Source organism: Globicephala melas, chromosome 18 (genome assembly GCF_963455315.2).
Source record: "Globicephala melas chromosome 18, mGloMel1.2, whole genome shotgun sequence".
Classification (NCBI taxonomy): Eukaryota; Metazoa; Chordata; class Mammalia; order Artiodactyla; family Delphinidae; genus Globicephala; species Globicephala melas.
In genome coordinates this window covers 46,829,491-46,846,398 of record NC_083331.1, presented here as the reverse complement: position 1 = coordinate 46,846,398, position 16,908 = coordinate 46,829,491, and the positions used below count along the sequence as shown (strand labels likewise).

Here is a 16,908-nt window from a genome sequence, read left to right as displayed (position 1 = left end):
ATTTGCTTTGTTGTGCAACAGAAACTAACACAGTATTGTGAAGCAATTATACTCCAATAAAGATCTATTCAAAAAAAATCTAGGGCTTCCCTGGTGGCGCAGTGGTTGAGAGTCTGCCTGCCGATGCAGGGGACATGGGTTCGTGCCCCGGTCTGGAAAGATCCCACATGCCACGGAGCAGCTGCGCCCGTGAGCCATGGCCGCTGAGCCTGTGCGTCCAGAGCCTGTGCTGCGCAACGGGAGAGGCCACAACAGTGAGAGGCCTGCGCACCCCACCAAAAAAAAAAAAAAAAAAAAAAAAAATCTAGCAATCTAAACTTTTGTAACAAATTACCTGGATTGCATTAAGTGCCTCCTAAGTACAAAACTCCAGGCAACTCAATCCATTTGGTCACTTGAGATTGTGCATGTCCTTTTCTAAATAAGTTTTCTAAAATTAAGTTAGCTATAACAGATAAATCTGTAAGTGCTTACACTAGAGGACAAGGCCTTTGTGAAAAAGGGTGTATACCCTAAGAGGGCAAGACCATGCCTCCTTTGTTTATCAGTGGTTGAATACAGTGGGAGTTTGATAAATATTTACTGAATGACTAGAAAGAGAAAGAGCAAGAATCTGGAGTAAGGAGGTGAAGGAAGACCAATTCTTGTTGGTAGTAATGTGGCATAATTTATGATTTAGCCTAGATTTTCTACTGTTTAATAAACTCCACATCGACACTCTTAACTTGGTGGTTTCTTGAGAATTAGGTGGACATATACATACACACAAAAAAGGAAGCCAATTAACTTTCTTCTCTTTTACACTGGGCCAACTAATGAAGCAATGGTCTGAAGACACTGGACATCAAGCATTGAAGGACAGTGACCCCTGAGACATGGGAAACAAAGTGAGCCCAGCCCCACAACTGCTCCAGTTTACTGCATGGAGAGAGTTTCCAGGCCATGGTGCAGGGAGAGAGAATCAAGGCAGAGCCTGCCAAACTCCTTGAATTAAGGAGCTGCTGCTAGAAGAAGAACTTAAGGTGGCTACAGTTCACATGGCAGAGTGCTGAATAAAAGAGCTGCACAGAGAAAGAACACTAAAATTTGAGTATTCACATGGGCACTGAACAGTGCATGTGTGTAAAGAAGCTACGAGAGACTGAGACAGAACCACTGAAAAGATTAGGAGGAACAATCTCTGAAGATCACACAGGCCAGGAATTGTACTGTTCCCACCAGCCAAAGTAAGAAACCTACTAATTCACAGGACATGGGGTATAGTAACTAAAAGACTTTGGTCTCAGCAGTAGGGAAAACAATTAGCCTTAAGATGAACACTTCTTTGTTTATAAAAGCAAGACTTGAAAGGACAAAAAGTTTTCCAAGAAACTTAATCATGTCTGAGAAAAAAGCTTATAAAAACTTATAGGCATGCAAAGAAGCAGGGCAATATGCTATATAATGAGATAAATCAATATAATTGAAACCAATCAAGAAATGACACAATAACAGAATTACTAGATGAGGATAACAAAACAGTTATTGAAACTGTATTTCATATGCTCAAGAAAATAAACTTTGAAAAGGTTAAATAGAAACCTGGAAGATACAAAAGAGATCCAAATTGAACTTCTAGAAATGAAAACTATAATATCTGAGATGAAAACCATAGTGGACTGGATTAACAGCAGATTACATATTGGAGAAGAAAAACTTAGTGGAATTGAAGACTTAGTTAGAGAAACTATTCAAAAGGAAAGGAAAAAAAAAAAGCCTGCAAAAATTGAACAGAACATCGTTTGTTCTATTGTAGGACAACTTCAAGCAGCCAAATATATGTGTAATGGAGTCTCCAAAGGGATGAGAGAGGGTAGGACAGAAAAAACATTTGAAGAAAGAACGGCTGAAACATTTCCAAATTTGATGATCTTACGGAGGAAAGAAGTTTGACAAATCTCAACCACAAGAAACATGAAGAAAACAACAGCAGGCCACATCTTAATCAAATTGCTTAAAGCTAGTGAAAAAAAGAAAATCTTAAAGCAGCTAGAAAAATAAGACACATTACCTAGAGAGGAACAAAGGTACAGATGACAGCATATTTCTTGGTAAAAACAATGTAAACTAGACGAGAGTGGAGCAACATCTTTCAAGTACTGAAAAAGAGAGAGAGAGGGAAAAAAAGTCAACCTTGAATTCTTTACCTAGGAAAAATATCTCTCAAAAACAAAGATGAAAACAAACAAACAAACAAAACAAAGATGAACCCAGCAATTCTTAGGTGTATACTCAAAAAAAAATTAAAATAGGTAGTTAAGTATAGGGTGGTTGTCCTCAAATGTTCATAGCAGCACTATTCACAGCCAAAAGATGGAAATGACCCAAATGGCCATCAAGGGATGAATGGATAAACAAAATGTGATATATCTGGAAATCTGCTACAAGAGTAGACTTCAGGTGCTTGAGATTATACTACATATATCTTTAACTTACCACCATCCAGTTTCATGTCATATTTTACTACCTCACGTATAGTATTATACATTATACACAGTATTATACAGTATTATGTATAGTACATTATAGTGAGATGCTCACACCACACACACACACACACACACACACACACACAAGGTAAGTATGTGAAGAGATAGGTATGTTAATTAGCTTGACTGTCATAATCATTATATGTATCATCATGTTGTACACCTTAAACATATACAATTTTTATTAAAAATAATTAAAAAGTAAAATGAAAAAAGCAAAAATAAAAATTCAAGTTGCAAAACAAAAACTCCCAAAGGCGAAGGCCACGAAACTTAAGAAAAGACAGATAACTTCAACTTCATCAAAATTAAAAACTTTTGTGATTGAATGAACTAACAAGAAAGTAAAAGACAGCTCACAGAACGAGAGAAAATATCTGAAAATCATATAGCTAAAAGGATTTAATATCCAGAATATATAATGAACTCTTATGACTCAACAACAAAAAGACAAACAACTCAATTTAAAAATAGGCAAAGAACTTCAGCAGACATTTCTCCAAAGAAGATATACAAATGGCCAATAAGAACACAAAACAATGCTTAACATCATTAGTTATAAGGTTAATGCAAGTAGAAATCACTACAAGACACCACTTCACAGCCACTAGGACGGCTAGAATTTAGAAAAACACAAAAAAATGAAAAATGAGCATTGGCGAGGATGTGAGAAATTGGAACCCTGGACATTGCTGATGGGAATGTAAAATGGTGCAGTTGCTGTGAAAAAGTTTCGTGGTTCCTCAAAAAGTTAAACAGAAGTTATTGTGTGATCCAACAATTCTACTACTTAGGTATATACCCATAAGAACTGAAAACACATGTTCAAACAAACAAAAAAATTGTACATGAATGCTCATAGTAGCACTATGTACAGTAACCAAATGATGGAAACAATAAATGTCCATTAACTGATGAACAAAATGTGATATATTTGTACAATGGAATATTATTCAGTCATAAAAAGGGATAAAGTACTGACAGATGGTGCAACATGAATGAACCTTGAAAACATTACACTAAATGGGAGAAGCCAGACACAAAAGGTCACATATTGTATGATTCCATTTATATGAAGTATGTAGAACAGGCAAATCCATAGAGACAGAAAGCACATTAGTGGTTTCCAGGGGCTGGAGGGAGAGGAGACTGGGGAGTGAGTGCTTAGTGTGTACAGGGTTTCCTTCTGGGTGATGGGAATGTTCTCTAACTAAATAGTGATGATGGTTGTACATTACAAACACAACAAAAGCCACTGAATTGTACAATTTAAAATGGTTAAAATGGTGAATTTTACTCCAATAAAAAAGAGTGAACCCTTTCAGTCTATTTGGCCATAGTAGCATAACAAGAGAAATATGTTTTAATCTTTACTTTTGTTAAGAATAGATAGAAATGTAAAAAAAAAAAAAAAAGAGAAAAAACCAAACAACAAAACAACAAAAAGGTAAAATAACTTTTTGTAACATACAGAAGTGAAAAGAACTCATCACCAGCAGACCTGCTCTATAAGTATTGTTAAAAGAAGTAGATGAATCAGAAGCAATGTGATGCCAGGTAGAAATTTGGATTTACACAAAGGAATAAAGAACACAGGTCATGGTAACTATTTGGTTAAATGTAATACATTTTCTTCATATTATTATACTTCTTTAAAAGATAAAGTAAAAATGATAGCAATTTAATGTGAGGCTTATACATGTATAAATAGAATATGTAACAATGGGCACACAAAGGCTGGGTGGGGACATAGGAAAGTACGTATTATGGTACAGTTTTTAATCTATGCATGGGGTAGTAAAGTATGACATGAAACTGGGTGGTGATAAGTTAAAGATGTATATAGTATAATCTCAAGCAACCACTATAATAACAAAGAGCTACTGCCAATCAGCCAACAATGAGATAAAGTGAGATAAAGTGATAAAAAATATTCAGTTAATCCAAAAGAGGGCAAGGAAATAAAAGGGAGGGGGGAAGGATAGCTAGGACAAATAAAAAACAAATAGCAAGATAACAGACTTAAAAATAACCGTAACAATAAACACATTAAATGTAAACGTTCTCCAAACTCCAGTTAAAAGTTGTATTTTGTCAGACTGGATAAAAAAGCAAGATACAATTATATATGCTGCCTATAAGACAACTGTAAGACATAAACAAGTTAAAAGTTAAAGGATGGAAAAACACATACCCTGTTAACACTAGTCAAAAGATGTGAAACTTTAAAATAAACACTAAAAAATAACACCACTAAGAGAAATTAAAGAAGATCTAAATAAATGGAAAGATATAATGGGTTCATGGTCATAATATTCATATTATTAAGATGCCAATTTTCCTCATTTCATCCACAGACTCAATGCAATCCCAATCAAAATCACAGAGAGCTTTTTTTTTTTGTAAAAATGATTATAGAATTCATATGGAAATGAAAGGGACACAGAATAGCCAAAAAGCTTTGAACCTGAACAGAGTTGGAGGACCAGTGCCACCTAATTTCAAGACATTATAAAGCTACAGTAATCAAGATGGTGTGGTACTGTCATAAAGAAAGACAAAGAGATAATTGGAACAGACAGAGAGTCCAGAAACAGACTCACACAGATTTTTAAACTGATTTTCAACAAGGGTCTTTTTTCAACAAACGATATTAGAACAATTTGGTTTTAATATGCAAATAAATGAAGTTCAATCTATATCTTACACACTTAACAAACGTTAAAAATGGATCACAGGGCTTCCCTGGTGGCACAGTGGCTGAGAGTCTGCCTGCCGATGCAGGGGACACGGGTTCGTGCGCCGGTCCGGGAAGATCCCACATGCCGCGGAGCGGCTGGGCCCGTGAGCCATGGCCACTGAGCCTGCGCGTCTGGAGCCTGTGCTCCGCAACGGGAAAGGTCACAACAGTGAGAGGCCCGCGTACCACAAAAAAAAAAAAAAAAAAGGAAAACACATATAAAAACACTGTGGCCCTGAGTTAGGTAAAGATATTTTAGATACAACACCCAAAACGCAGTCCAAAAAAGAATGAACTGAAAAAATGGACAAGATAAAAACTTCTGCTTTTCAAAAAACACTGTTAAAGAAATGGGAAGACAGGCCATGGAGGGGGAGAAAATATTTGCAAATCATATAGCTGATAAGAGACTTGTATCTAGAATATACAAATAATTCTCAAAACTCAATAATAGGAAAACAATCTGATATAATGAGCAAAAAATTTGAACACTTCTCCCAATAAGAAACAACAAAGGGCAAAGAAGCACATGAAAAGATGTTCAACAATTATGAATCATTAGGGAAATGCAAATTAAAACTACAATGAGATACCACTACACACCCATTAGAATGGCTGAACTTAAAAAGACTGACCATATCAAGTCTTTGCAAGGATGTAGAGGAACTAGAACTTTCATAGGCTGTTGGTGGAAAGAGTAAATAATACGAACATTTGGAAAACAGTTTGGCAGTTTCTTAAAACATTAGATACCTACTATATGATCCAGCTATTTCACTCCCAGGTATTTACCCCAGAGAAACAGAAGCATATGTTCATATAAAGACCTGTACATGGATGTTCATATCAGCTTTATTTATAATAGATAAAAACTGGAAATAACCCAAAATATCTACCAACAGGTGAATGGATGAACAGTTGTTGTAAATTCATACAATGGAATGTTACTCAGCAATGAAAAGGAATGAACTATGGACAAATCTTGAAATAATTCTGCAGAATGAAAGAAGACTTAAAAAAAGTAGTGTGTGCGTGTGTGCGTATATGTATGTACATAACGTATATATTGATTCCATTTATATAAAAGTCTAAGAAATGCAAACTAATCTACAGTGACAGAATGCAAATCAGTGGTTGCTTGGGGACAAGGTTGCGGGTGGAGAGGGCTGGGAGAGAGAGATTCCTAAGGGGCTCTTTGGCGGTGACGCATGCATTCATTACCTTCATTTTGGTGATCGTTTCATGGTTATACGTGTCGAAAGTTATATTGTACAGCTTAAATTTGTGCAATTTAGTTTATATCAATTATGACTCAATAAAGCTGCTATAAAAGGAGTATTTGTTTTCATTTTGAATATTTTTTAGCACTTTAATTTTGGCAATTCATTTATGTATAATCTCAGACATATTTTGAATAGCATATAAATTATTGTTAATTCTAATATCAGTCATTTGAGTTTCATCTCCATATTATTCTCAAAAACTCCAAGCTAGTTTAAATATATAACCTGCTCAAAAAAATACAGATTCTGAAAAACTTTCCTTCTCTGTTTTTTTCACCATCTATCATGAATAGTCTATTGGTATAGAAGCAATCTAATAGTACCATCTTTCAGCTAATTAGTTTATGTCATTGTTTTTCAATTTAAGCAAGCAATTTTTGTGAGGCAGACAAAAGTAAAATCCATGGAATATTTCAAATTATAACGCTTTTTTTTTCAATCTCAAGGGAAAAATTATATGCTACAGTCAGCACAGACCTTTTAATTTAGGGTACTGATTCTCCATATGTCTTATGAAAAAATTTCAAACACACACAAAAGTACAGAACTGAATAATGAATCTATATGTACCTGTCACCAAGCTTCAATCATTATCAACATTTTGAGATTCTTGTTTTATCTATTGAGCTCCCCTCACCTTTTCATGGAACATTTTAAAGCAAATTCCAGGTATCATACCATTTCATATGACAGATATTTCAATATTTACATCTTTTTCTAATATGCCAACAGCTTTCTAAAAAATTGCCTCACACAAAGTTAATTATACTTCATTACCAGAACACTTAATTTCTTATGCTTCTCCCCTACAATTTGTATAGGGGTGTGTCCCATTTAGAAATTCTTGTTTCATTAACTGAAGTGCTCAGGAAGATGGTTTTTAAGAAAAGCAATATAAAGACATATGTATAAGTTTACAGGAATGTTAATATTTTTAAGAGAAATATTTTTGATAGGTTATTCTGAAATTAAAACAAACACGAGGGATCTAGAATATATTAACAAACAGAGGTTCATTTGTTTCTTTAGTAATTCACTTATTTATATATCCTTCCATGGTTCCACCCAGTTCCAAGCCAGTAGTGGAGCTGGCTTGTAGCAGTTTGTGAGAGATGGCTGGTAAAGTTTTTGGAATTTTGTGAGCTGGTTGTTAAACATCACTATTATTAAAAATTATTTAGATTTTAATAAAACAAATTTTATTAAAAAACCCCAAATACTCAAAAACTCAACAATTTTAATTTTACTATTATCTATGCTCTTCAGTTTACATGTCTATTGTACAATATCTGTGTGGTGGAAACATCATGTTTGCTACTGAGCATCTTTTCTCTACTCCGTGTTTAGTAATGTTATGTTGGAGGCCTGAAGTTAGTCATGGTGGGAATATTTATGCCACAGATATAAGCAAATGCTACAAATTAGAACCATCCCTCACACCCCTGCCTGGACAGCCTGTTGTTAACAGTGGCCAGCACAACACTGCTTCCACCTTGAGCATTAACTCTGAGTCAGGTACTGGCGTCACATGATATACTTCTTGTCTTTTGAAATTTGAGCATAACGATCCTTCTAATGTTACAGTATTAAAAGCACATTAAATAGAAGGCACCAAATAGACAAATGTGAATAGGTCTGTAGGAAAACAAATGCAGAATACATGGTATGTATTAATAATTTTTAATATATGCCTTTAAAGTTCCTTTATTATAAGATCCAAAATATTAACACAGAGAAACTTGTTATGCTGAAGCTCAGGAAATAAAGAACCCTAGGGAGGTAGCATCTTTGGTTTGAATTGTTTCATTACTTGAATTTTAGAAGAATATAAAGTGTAATTAGATAGTGATTAAATAAGAAGATTGGAAATACTATATAAAATGTATATATATTCTTTAAATGATACAATAGAATGCTAAGAAAAATAATTATGAATCTGATTTTTAAAGAATAAGTATAATTTGGGAACTATCATATACCAAAGACTGTGAGAGCTTAAGTGTATAACAAGTCAAGTGTGTTTAATAGATAAGTGATTTTTTATCAAAGAAGGCAAAAAGAAATCTATTTTAAAAATGAGGTTTTAGTTAAAAACTTAAAATGCTACCAAAATTTGCCAAACTTGTTTTGCCAGTTGATATTTGCAGAAATCAAAGCTTTGTCTGTCTAGTCTGCATTTATATTTAGTCTGGGTATTTAATCTCTCTTTTGATCTTAGGTTTTGCCATACACTTTAAGTTGTTTTATAAGGCTTTACCATTAAGTTAGTTTCATAGCTTGTAAAATCATCTTATACTAGCAAACAGCTTATTTTAAAACTGCTCAGAAAATACATAAAGGAGTAACAAGGAATTAAAATGAACACTGTGGTTCTTTATATGTGTTTCTTTTATTTAGGTTATTTACCTCTTGTGAAAGCTGTGTTACTTGGTTCTTTTGATGTTCCAGGTCTTTTAGAACCATCGAGTTTCGTTTTTCTAACTGAAGCACTCTTCTTGCCAAATGGACACTAGGAGAATGGAATAAGAAAATTAATGCTTACAAAAGAGGAATACTATCTCAAATACTCAAAATGTGTTTGTGTGCTTGAAAACTAACCATTTCCTAATAATACTTAAATATTAACAGGAAAAATATGGAGTCGAATAATATTTTCAGGTGTCAACAGTGGAAGACCAATATCCCAACAACTCAAAATTTGAAAGCAACATTAAAAATCTGCATAATAATGTAACTGTGATATACTGATTATCACAGTAATAGTTTCTAGCCCTTGCTATAAAAGTGGAAAGTTACATTATGATACTTGCTTGAAAAGACCGCAAGAAAGCAATTCACAGCTTTTCTTCATTTTTATAAAAATTTACCATTTACAAACAAATAAGGCAATTAGTTGAAACAGTAACTAACAGCATCAGTGTTTTCCTCAGACAACATAATGCATTTTATAATACAAAACACAACTGAATAGATTTTCTATTGAAAAAAGAGATGGAAAAGATGTCTGAAAAGTGGAGACAGATGTCTAACAGTAAAGGCAACAATTCTGTATTAAAAGAAACCACTAAAAGATCACACTGTGATCATCACAAGATGATCACAACTTATTGTATTGAGTGTAATCTTTAGTATTTTAAATCACATTAAATGTAAAATGTCCCAATTCTACTTTTAAGACATAATTAAGAAAAAAAGGTTTAGCTATAAGAATCATAAAATCATCCCTACTAACCACTGGGGCATAATTCTTTAAAAAATCTGCTAATAATGTTGAGAACAGATGTTGCTCCAAAGCCCCTCTCTGTAATTCCAGAAACTTAAAAATTTAATATTTATCACATTTTCATATTCTATATGACTTAACCCATTAATCTCTGAATTGCAAAATCTGTAGAAACTGAGAAGGCAGATGTTTTACAATGACAAGAAGTAAAATATTTTTGTTCTAAAAGAAATTATAGGACAGAAATAATTCCATTGTATTTCAAATATTTCCTAACATCAGATAAAGGAATTCATACAAAACTCTGAAAAAAAAAATGCTAAATGTCACCCTATACATCTATTTCTAAGAACTTGTTATTCCAAATGAAAAAGATGAGTTCTTTTGTTATACAGTGAATTGGGTAGCTTATTTAGATATGCTCATATCTAAATTCCTATCCTTTCAACTGGCATAAGATTTTGCCTTAATAATCAGTTGGAGTCAGAGATGGAAAAGACACAGTCCCGTTTTTCTGTCAGTCATTTTTTTTTTTTTGCGGTACGCATCTAGGCTCAGTTCCTATGAACTAGATTGGAACTAGATTGATATATCTAGTTCCTATGAACTAGAATGAAAGTTCTCCAATGACAGAAATTTTTTTAAAATTTGTTTTCTAACGTATTCTAAGTGCCTTGGAGAATACCTGGTACAATAATAATCTGTTCAGTAATAAACTGTTCAGTGAATGAACTTTATACAAGACCTCCTGTTTCTTTATGCCCTAGCCAACACTGGGCAATATCAATCTTTAAAAGTTTTGCTAACTTTACATATAAACAATAGAATCTTATTTTAAATTAAATTTGTGAGGTTAAACATCTCTACATTTGTCAGACATTTGTATTTCTTATTTAATAAATTGATGTTTATGTCCTTTTACCATTCACTTCAAATCTTACCTACGTGGTTAACTCTATTCTACATCTAAATTACCTAAAAATATCACGGCCTCCCAAAATCTCAACAGAACCAACCTATTTTCCATTAATGTCTACTCTGCTTAATGTCCCATAAACATGTTTTGTATATTCCTTCCACTGTACCTCTGTTGGTCCTCCAGTCTGGAGAAGATAGGTTATTCCACTGATTGGGAGCCCAGCTTTTTCTGGAAGGCTCTCTCCGAGGTCCACTTCCTCCATTTCTGACCAGGCCAGCCTTCACTGATCTCTATTCCTCTGACTGACATAGGCTGGCACAGAATACAGTGCTAAATTATATGGTTTTAGATATTTCTTGATAGTCTTTCAGGTGTTCATTTTTTTTCCCCCAACAGATACAATTTAAATGAAGACTTACCCTCTGTGGTGTGTGCTGAACAGAGGGGGCACTTACTAAATCCTTCCTGACTGATTTTAAGTAAATTTTGCTCAAATGCTAGAATTTTGCTCAAATTGCTACAAACCATATTCCAAGGTTGCAGAGTCTCAATATTAAAGTACAACTAATGCTCAGCATCTAAGCATTGAACTAGTAATAAAAAAGAGCATAAAGTTTATAAGGGAAGAAGGCAAATGTCACAGATACCAATTCACCGCTTCCATATTTCAACCTCCTAAACTTTTAAATGTGGCACATTGTTGTGCTGAGTGATTTGGTGCTATAGGTGGATTCTGTTTAGAAATCTGGGATATTAGAAGTCAGAAGACAGGAGGGGAGTTTAGTTTAACTGAAATTCAAAGCAAGACAAAAGAAGAATTGCTCAACTAGCTGAGTTTATGTCTCCTTAACGACAATGTACATACTATGAAAACAAATCTTTAATGAGTTTTTTTATAATGAGTAACCATGGATACAGTTAGGGGAAATGACTCCTGATAAAGTTTGTTTGTTTGTTTGGTTATTTATTTAGTACTGAATTCCTCAAGAAAGCACTGCTTTTACAGGCTCTCTGTTGGGACACGTACGTACAGCATACAATTCTTCTTTGTAATTATATAACTGCCATGTGATTTTTACCTGCACCAACATTAAGTTTTACATCAACTAGAAACCAATACCACAAGAGTATAGTTTTGTATTTGAATTTTAAACTAAAACTTCACCTCTTATCTGGTAAAATTACTTCCCCAAGGGTTACATCTTAGCTCTCTCAGCACCTCTTGACTCAAAATAAAAGTTATCCTCTTGGATTTGTCAATGGCAGTCAGTACTTCTGATTATCACATATAGTTTCATAGTAGCCTAGCCCAGGCAGTGTGAACATGGCCGACCTCCATTTATATCTGAGATATCAGAGCACAGTGGAGGACTGATGCTCTGTCCTGAGTCCTTCAATATTGGATGGTTCTCTTAGTATTACCAAAACTCCAAATAAATAAGTGTAGGTACTTAGTTACCTGCTAATTAGTTACTTGGTCTGAAATAACATTTGGTTTTTTGCTCTTTTTCAGTTTTAACAGGTCAGAGTCCTGTCTCAATTAGCATGGCATGGAAAAATGGTTCAAAAAAAGGGTACATGGGCCAGAACGATTTCAGCTTCAGAAAGCACAAGGTTGCTCCCTGCACTGACTGCTTTCTTGGCAGTTACTGAGGACTAAATAGTGGTGCATTATGATTACCTATAGTTATATGAGTTTTTTTCTAGTTTTTCTATAGGTTTAAACTTTCAAGTTGATCATGAGTAGATTAGCAATAACTTTTTAAAGGTTTCTAAAACCAACCCAAATGAAATAAGCAAAACTTTCTCTAAGGAGGAAAATGAGAACTCACACATGTGAGAATAAAGGAGATGAAAACAAAATTTCATTATGCACAAAAGTTTGCTAGGAAAATAAAAGCTTCCTCTGCTTTATTTTTTCCTTTATTATAAAGATTAGTCTACTGTGAAAGTTTCAACTTAAAGCTCTTTATAAAACTAGACAGAAACTAAAACAAAGATCAATAGTATGCAGTAAATCTTGCAATTTGAAAGGTTTAAAAACCTTCAGAAAAGTCTCCACATTCAGATATGCCAAAACAAACAGAGAAGCACACACTAAGGCCACATTAGTGCCTGGGTGTTACCCATTTAGTGTTACAGGTTAAAGAGCATAACCAAAACATGCAACTAGAAAATCTTGTTTGCTATTTTCAAAACAATCACTACCAAAACAAAAACATTACTTCAGATTTTCAAGTTTAGTCAAGAAGAGCCTTTTTTATTTTAAGCGACTTTAATTGTATATGCCCTTTTAACTTTCCACAACTTTGTCCCAGAAAGCTTAATGCAATATTTAGTTACTGTTCATATCTCTACTGAAAATTCAAAATGTGAGTAACCTTCTTTAACAATTATAATGTGTTTAAGATACACTTTTGGAAGTTATTTTTCAAACTAATTTTGAAAAATTAGTTTTGCTACTTCTTTATTGGAAACTAGCATTATGGTCTATGTCTTAAGAAACTGATTAATATCAAAGAAAGTGAATCTAAAACTAGTTTCATGTCCAGGAGTTGTTTCCACTAATTATTTCAAGAGGTCTCATTAAAATTTTAAAACAAAATTGTTTTAAATGAAAACTCACCTTGTGCCTCATTAAAGTTTCTGGAACATTGGCTTTACCTCGAAAATCAACTGTGTGATCTATTTATGTTAAGAAACATTAATTGACATAACAAACTTTTATTGGACACCTACTCTACGCCAGGCACTCACTGTGTGGTGAACTTCTTTGCATCCATTTTCTCATTTTAATTTCATAATATACATTGGGTGGCAATAGGTAACTAGTGAAAATTTTCAGTGGCTATCCAATTTACTAACAGCAATATGGCACTCAAAAACAGAAGGCCTAAAAATTAAAGTTGTGTATAACCATTAAAAATTACCTTTTTGAAGAATATTCAATGATATAAGAAAATGTTCAGGGTGAAATTATAAGATAAAAAATTAAATTTCTAAGTTACATACAATAATACCCTAAATACATAAGAAAATATATGTATCTGTATACATTTTTGAATGGCTATCTTTGGACAGTAGGATTACTGGTAATTTTCCTAATATTCTAAAATAAACATATATTATTTTTATAATCAGAAATCCCCTCCAATTAAGTGTTACCCTAAAATATTTAATTCTGGTTGTTGAATATATGAAATTTTAAATCAAATTTAGTATGAATGGGATATATTGTGTAGCAGATGAGAAATAAGTTCCTTTGAAATTTTAATATATTTTGAAATGTGCTGATGTATAATGAAAACTTTATTATGCAAATATTTCATTTGCCATTATGACTGAGTTATTTTATAATTCACCTTAAGCTTCCATTGCTTTAATTTCAAATGTGACAAATTAAATATAGATTCTCTTGAAGGTTATATTGCTTTCATCTTAAATAAATTAAACTTAGAGCACAAAGCCATTGACTTCTTTACAAATATCCATTAAGAAATCAAATATGGACTTTGCAAACTTCAGAAATGCATCAGACCCTAAACAGGGATCTTCTTTGCCATTGGTCGACTTTGTGCATACAGCAGGCACTCAATAGAAGTTGTTGAATGAATGTGCAAAGGAATGCATAAATGTCCTCTTTGGCTATCTAGACTTACTTTCCCTTCACTCAGTTTAGATGACCTCAGAAGCACTTCCTCAAAATAACCCTCTGGTTCATCATGAGAAGAATGCCTGGCACCAGCTGGTAGGAGATATTAATAGCATGCCCATTAGGCACTTGTTCAAGGCACATAGATAGCTCAGTGATAAAATCTTTAGAAATATTTGGACAGTTAAGATTATTCAGAATATAAATCAGTTGTGGTTCCTTAAATCTTCAATCTCAATATTAAGAAATCAACATCTGTTTTGGAAATTCTTAAAAAAATAGTAAGATAATAGTAATAATTGCTTTCAATTTTAGAAGAACTCAGCATTTGGGGGCTAAAGAAAGAAAGCTTACAACAGAAAAATTCTTTTTTCTTCTTGTGACCAAGATTCTTTTGAAGGAATCAGATGATAAAATAGAGAAGAGAATGGACTTCCTCCTTCAAATTTCCGTTTTTAGCATTTCACCAATCATTTGCCAATGATAAAAAAGTCGCTTGCCCACAAAACTACATTTCTATTCCTCCCTTGGCAACATAATGCTCAAAAACAGAGATATGCTGAAAATCACAAATTATCCTAGGTCACCCTCAGGAGGGACTCAGGGGAGAATGGGAATGGAATGGGACTATAACCGATTTTTTCAAGTAATACATAATTTAGAAATACTTGCATCTTCACTAAACAGAATTAACCATTCCAACTACAATTTGATATCTGGTAGTCTTCTACCCTTGATCTGTTCAGTGTAACCAGTAAGAAACTTAAATTCTAAGCATCCTGTTGTTACTTCTCATAAAATGGTCTATATCTTACATCACTTTAGATAGCTGTAAAGAACCGTTACCCTCTGAGCCAAAGTTTCTACAAAAGTATTAGAATTAAGATGAATTGTTTTTCTTACTTAGTGTGTAATGTCTCTAAACGTTTAAATCTATTCATGTAAAAATAACAGATAGCAGCTCTGAATCCTCAAATACTCAGATGAAGAGACATTTCTACTAGGTATCTTACACCATGCTAGGTAGGGACAATGGAGAATAAACAAGAATAAGATGTAGTTGCTGACCTTGAGGAACTTTCCATCTAGCTGGGGAAACAATATGGAAAATGAGAGCTAGTGAGATAAGACAAATGCTCTGTTGTATGGTATGTGGAAAATAGACATTATAGGCAGACAGATATACTACCCTCATCTGGGGTAGAGAGGTAAATAAGGCTGGAGAGGTAGGGCCACATGGAAGGGCTTAGAAGTCTGATAGAAACATTTAGATTTGTTATGGTAGCAAGCAGGGCTCTTTCTGCAAAGCAGTATGAATTCAGGTGGGAGAAAGGAGTTAGGAGTTAGGTCACTAGAAAACCAATTAACATAGGTACAATTTTCTCTTAGTATACTTTAAATAGTATCTCAACAAATAACTAGTGGATCTTCTAAAAATTTTCTTGGTCTTCACAAAGTGTTTTATACTTTCAATCACAGTATATATGCTAGCTCTACCTCTCTCTCCCAATCTCTTTCGTTTTCTCTCTCTCAAGTATACATCAAGGAATGTAGACAGGTGAATAAAAAACAAGTGAAAAAAAAAGGAAGCATAATTCATTAATTTTAACCTGAAAACTGTTGGTACAAAAAAGCATTTGTAACTCACCTGAAATTATGATGAAAATAAATTTAAAATGGTGTCATTATCACTGAATCCAATTCTAGGAAAATTCTAATGTACACTTACATTCTACCCAACATTAAACTCACTTAAAAATACATGAAACGCATGATTATTACTTACTGTGTTTGTGAGCAATTTAATATTTATGCATACTAAGAATAAAGTAACTTTATTTTGTCACTCCACTCAGTACCTCATCAAAAAGCACAATGTAATTACATTTAGCTTGAACGGATAAGTGAAATGAATATATATTGATTTTACCTTTGCTTTAGTCGTCTTTTGGCTGTTGTGGGAACATTAGCACCATAGCCATAAGAAAAAAGAATCCTTTCAGCCTCATCTTCATTTTCAACTGGAAAATATTGAAGTGTACAATGTGAAATATTTTTTTTCTTAAAAAGTATGGCAGAAGTGAAAATAAAAGAGGTCATAATAATGAATTAAGGAGCATAAGAACATTTAAAAGGGCTAATGCATAACCTCAAGCAGACCATTTGTAAGCAGCAGCACAGTTATTTCGTAAAGTATATGCTTGCTTGGATTTGTTCCATCAATTTTTAAAAGGTTTAGTAAGGGACTGCATCATATGACACGTTAAGTTTTCTTGTTATAAAGCATAATAATACAGATGTTATTTACTCTGAGGTTCAAAGGCTTTCTGCATGAAATGTATGTTATGTACTTCTGAAAAAGTAATGATAAACTCAATTTCATTACTTCTTTTCTTGATTAAGAGAAATGATTATTTTTAATTAGGAAAGATGTTCATTATTTTATCAGAAGAACAACTTTATCCTAACTTGCAATAATGAAATTATGCATTTAAGTAGGCTACTCTGTGAGGAAAATGTACAGTCCTAAGAATCTATTGATGGCATTTAAAAAAAAATTACA

General features: G+C 33.3%; 1 protein-coding gene across 5 annotated transcripts in view; it reads right to left on the bottom strand.

Moving 5' to 3' along the window:
* PIBF1 (progesterone immunomodulatory binding factor 1) overlaps positions 1–16,908 on the bottom strand; it is a 212,483-nt gene that overhangs the window by 56,960 nt on the left and 138,615 nt on the right. For 4 of the 5 annotated variants that reach the window (XR_004035579.2, XM_030838671.3, XM_060287868.1 and 1 more), the window contains 2 exons: positions 16,276–16,366; positions 8,958–9,060 (listed from right to left, as the gene is read on the bottom strand). Coding sequence is in view for 4 of the 5 variants with exons in the window: in XM_030838671.3 (XP_030694531.1) it covers positions 8,958–9,060; positions 16,276–16,366 (194 nt within the window). In the remaining variant the exon portion in view is untranslated. Of the gene's footprint in view, positions 1–2,050; positions 2,139–8,957; positions 9,061–16,275; positions 16,367–16,908 lie in introns of all 5 variants that reach the window. The other variant, XM_030838672.2, reaches the window with a different exon arrangement.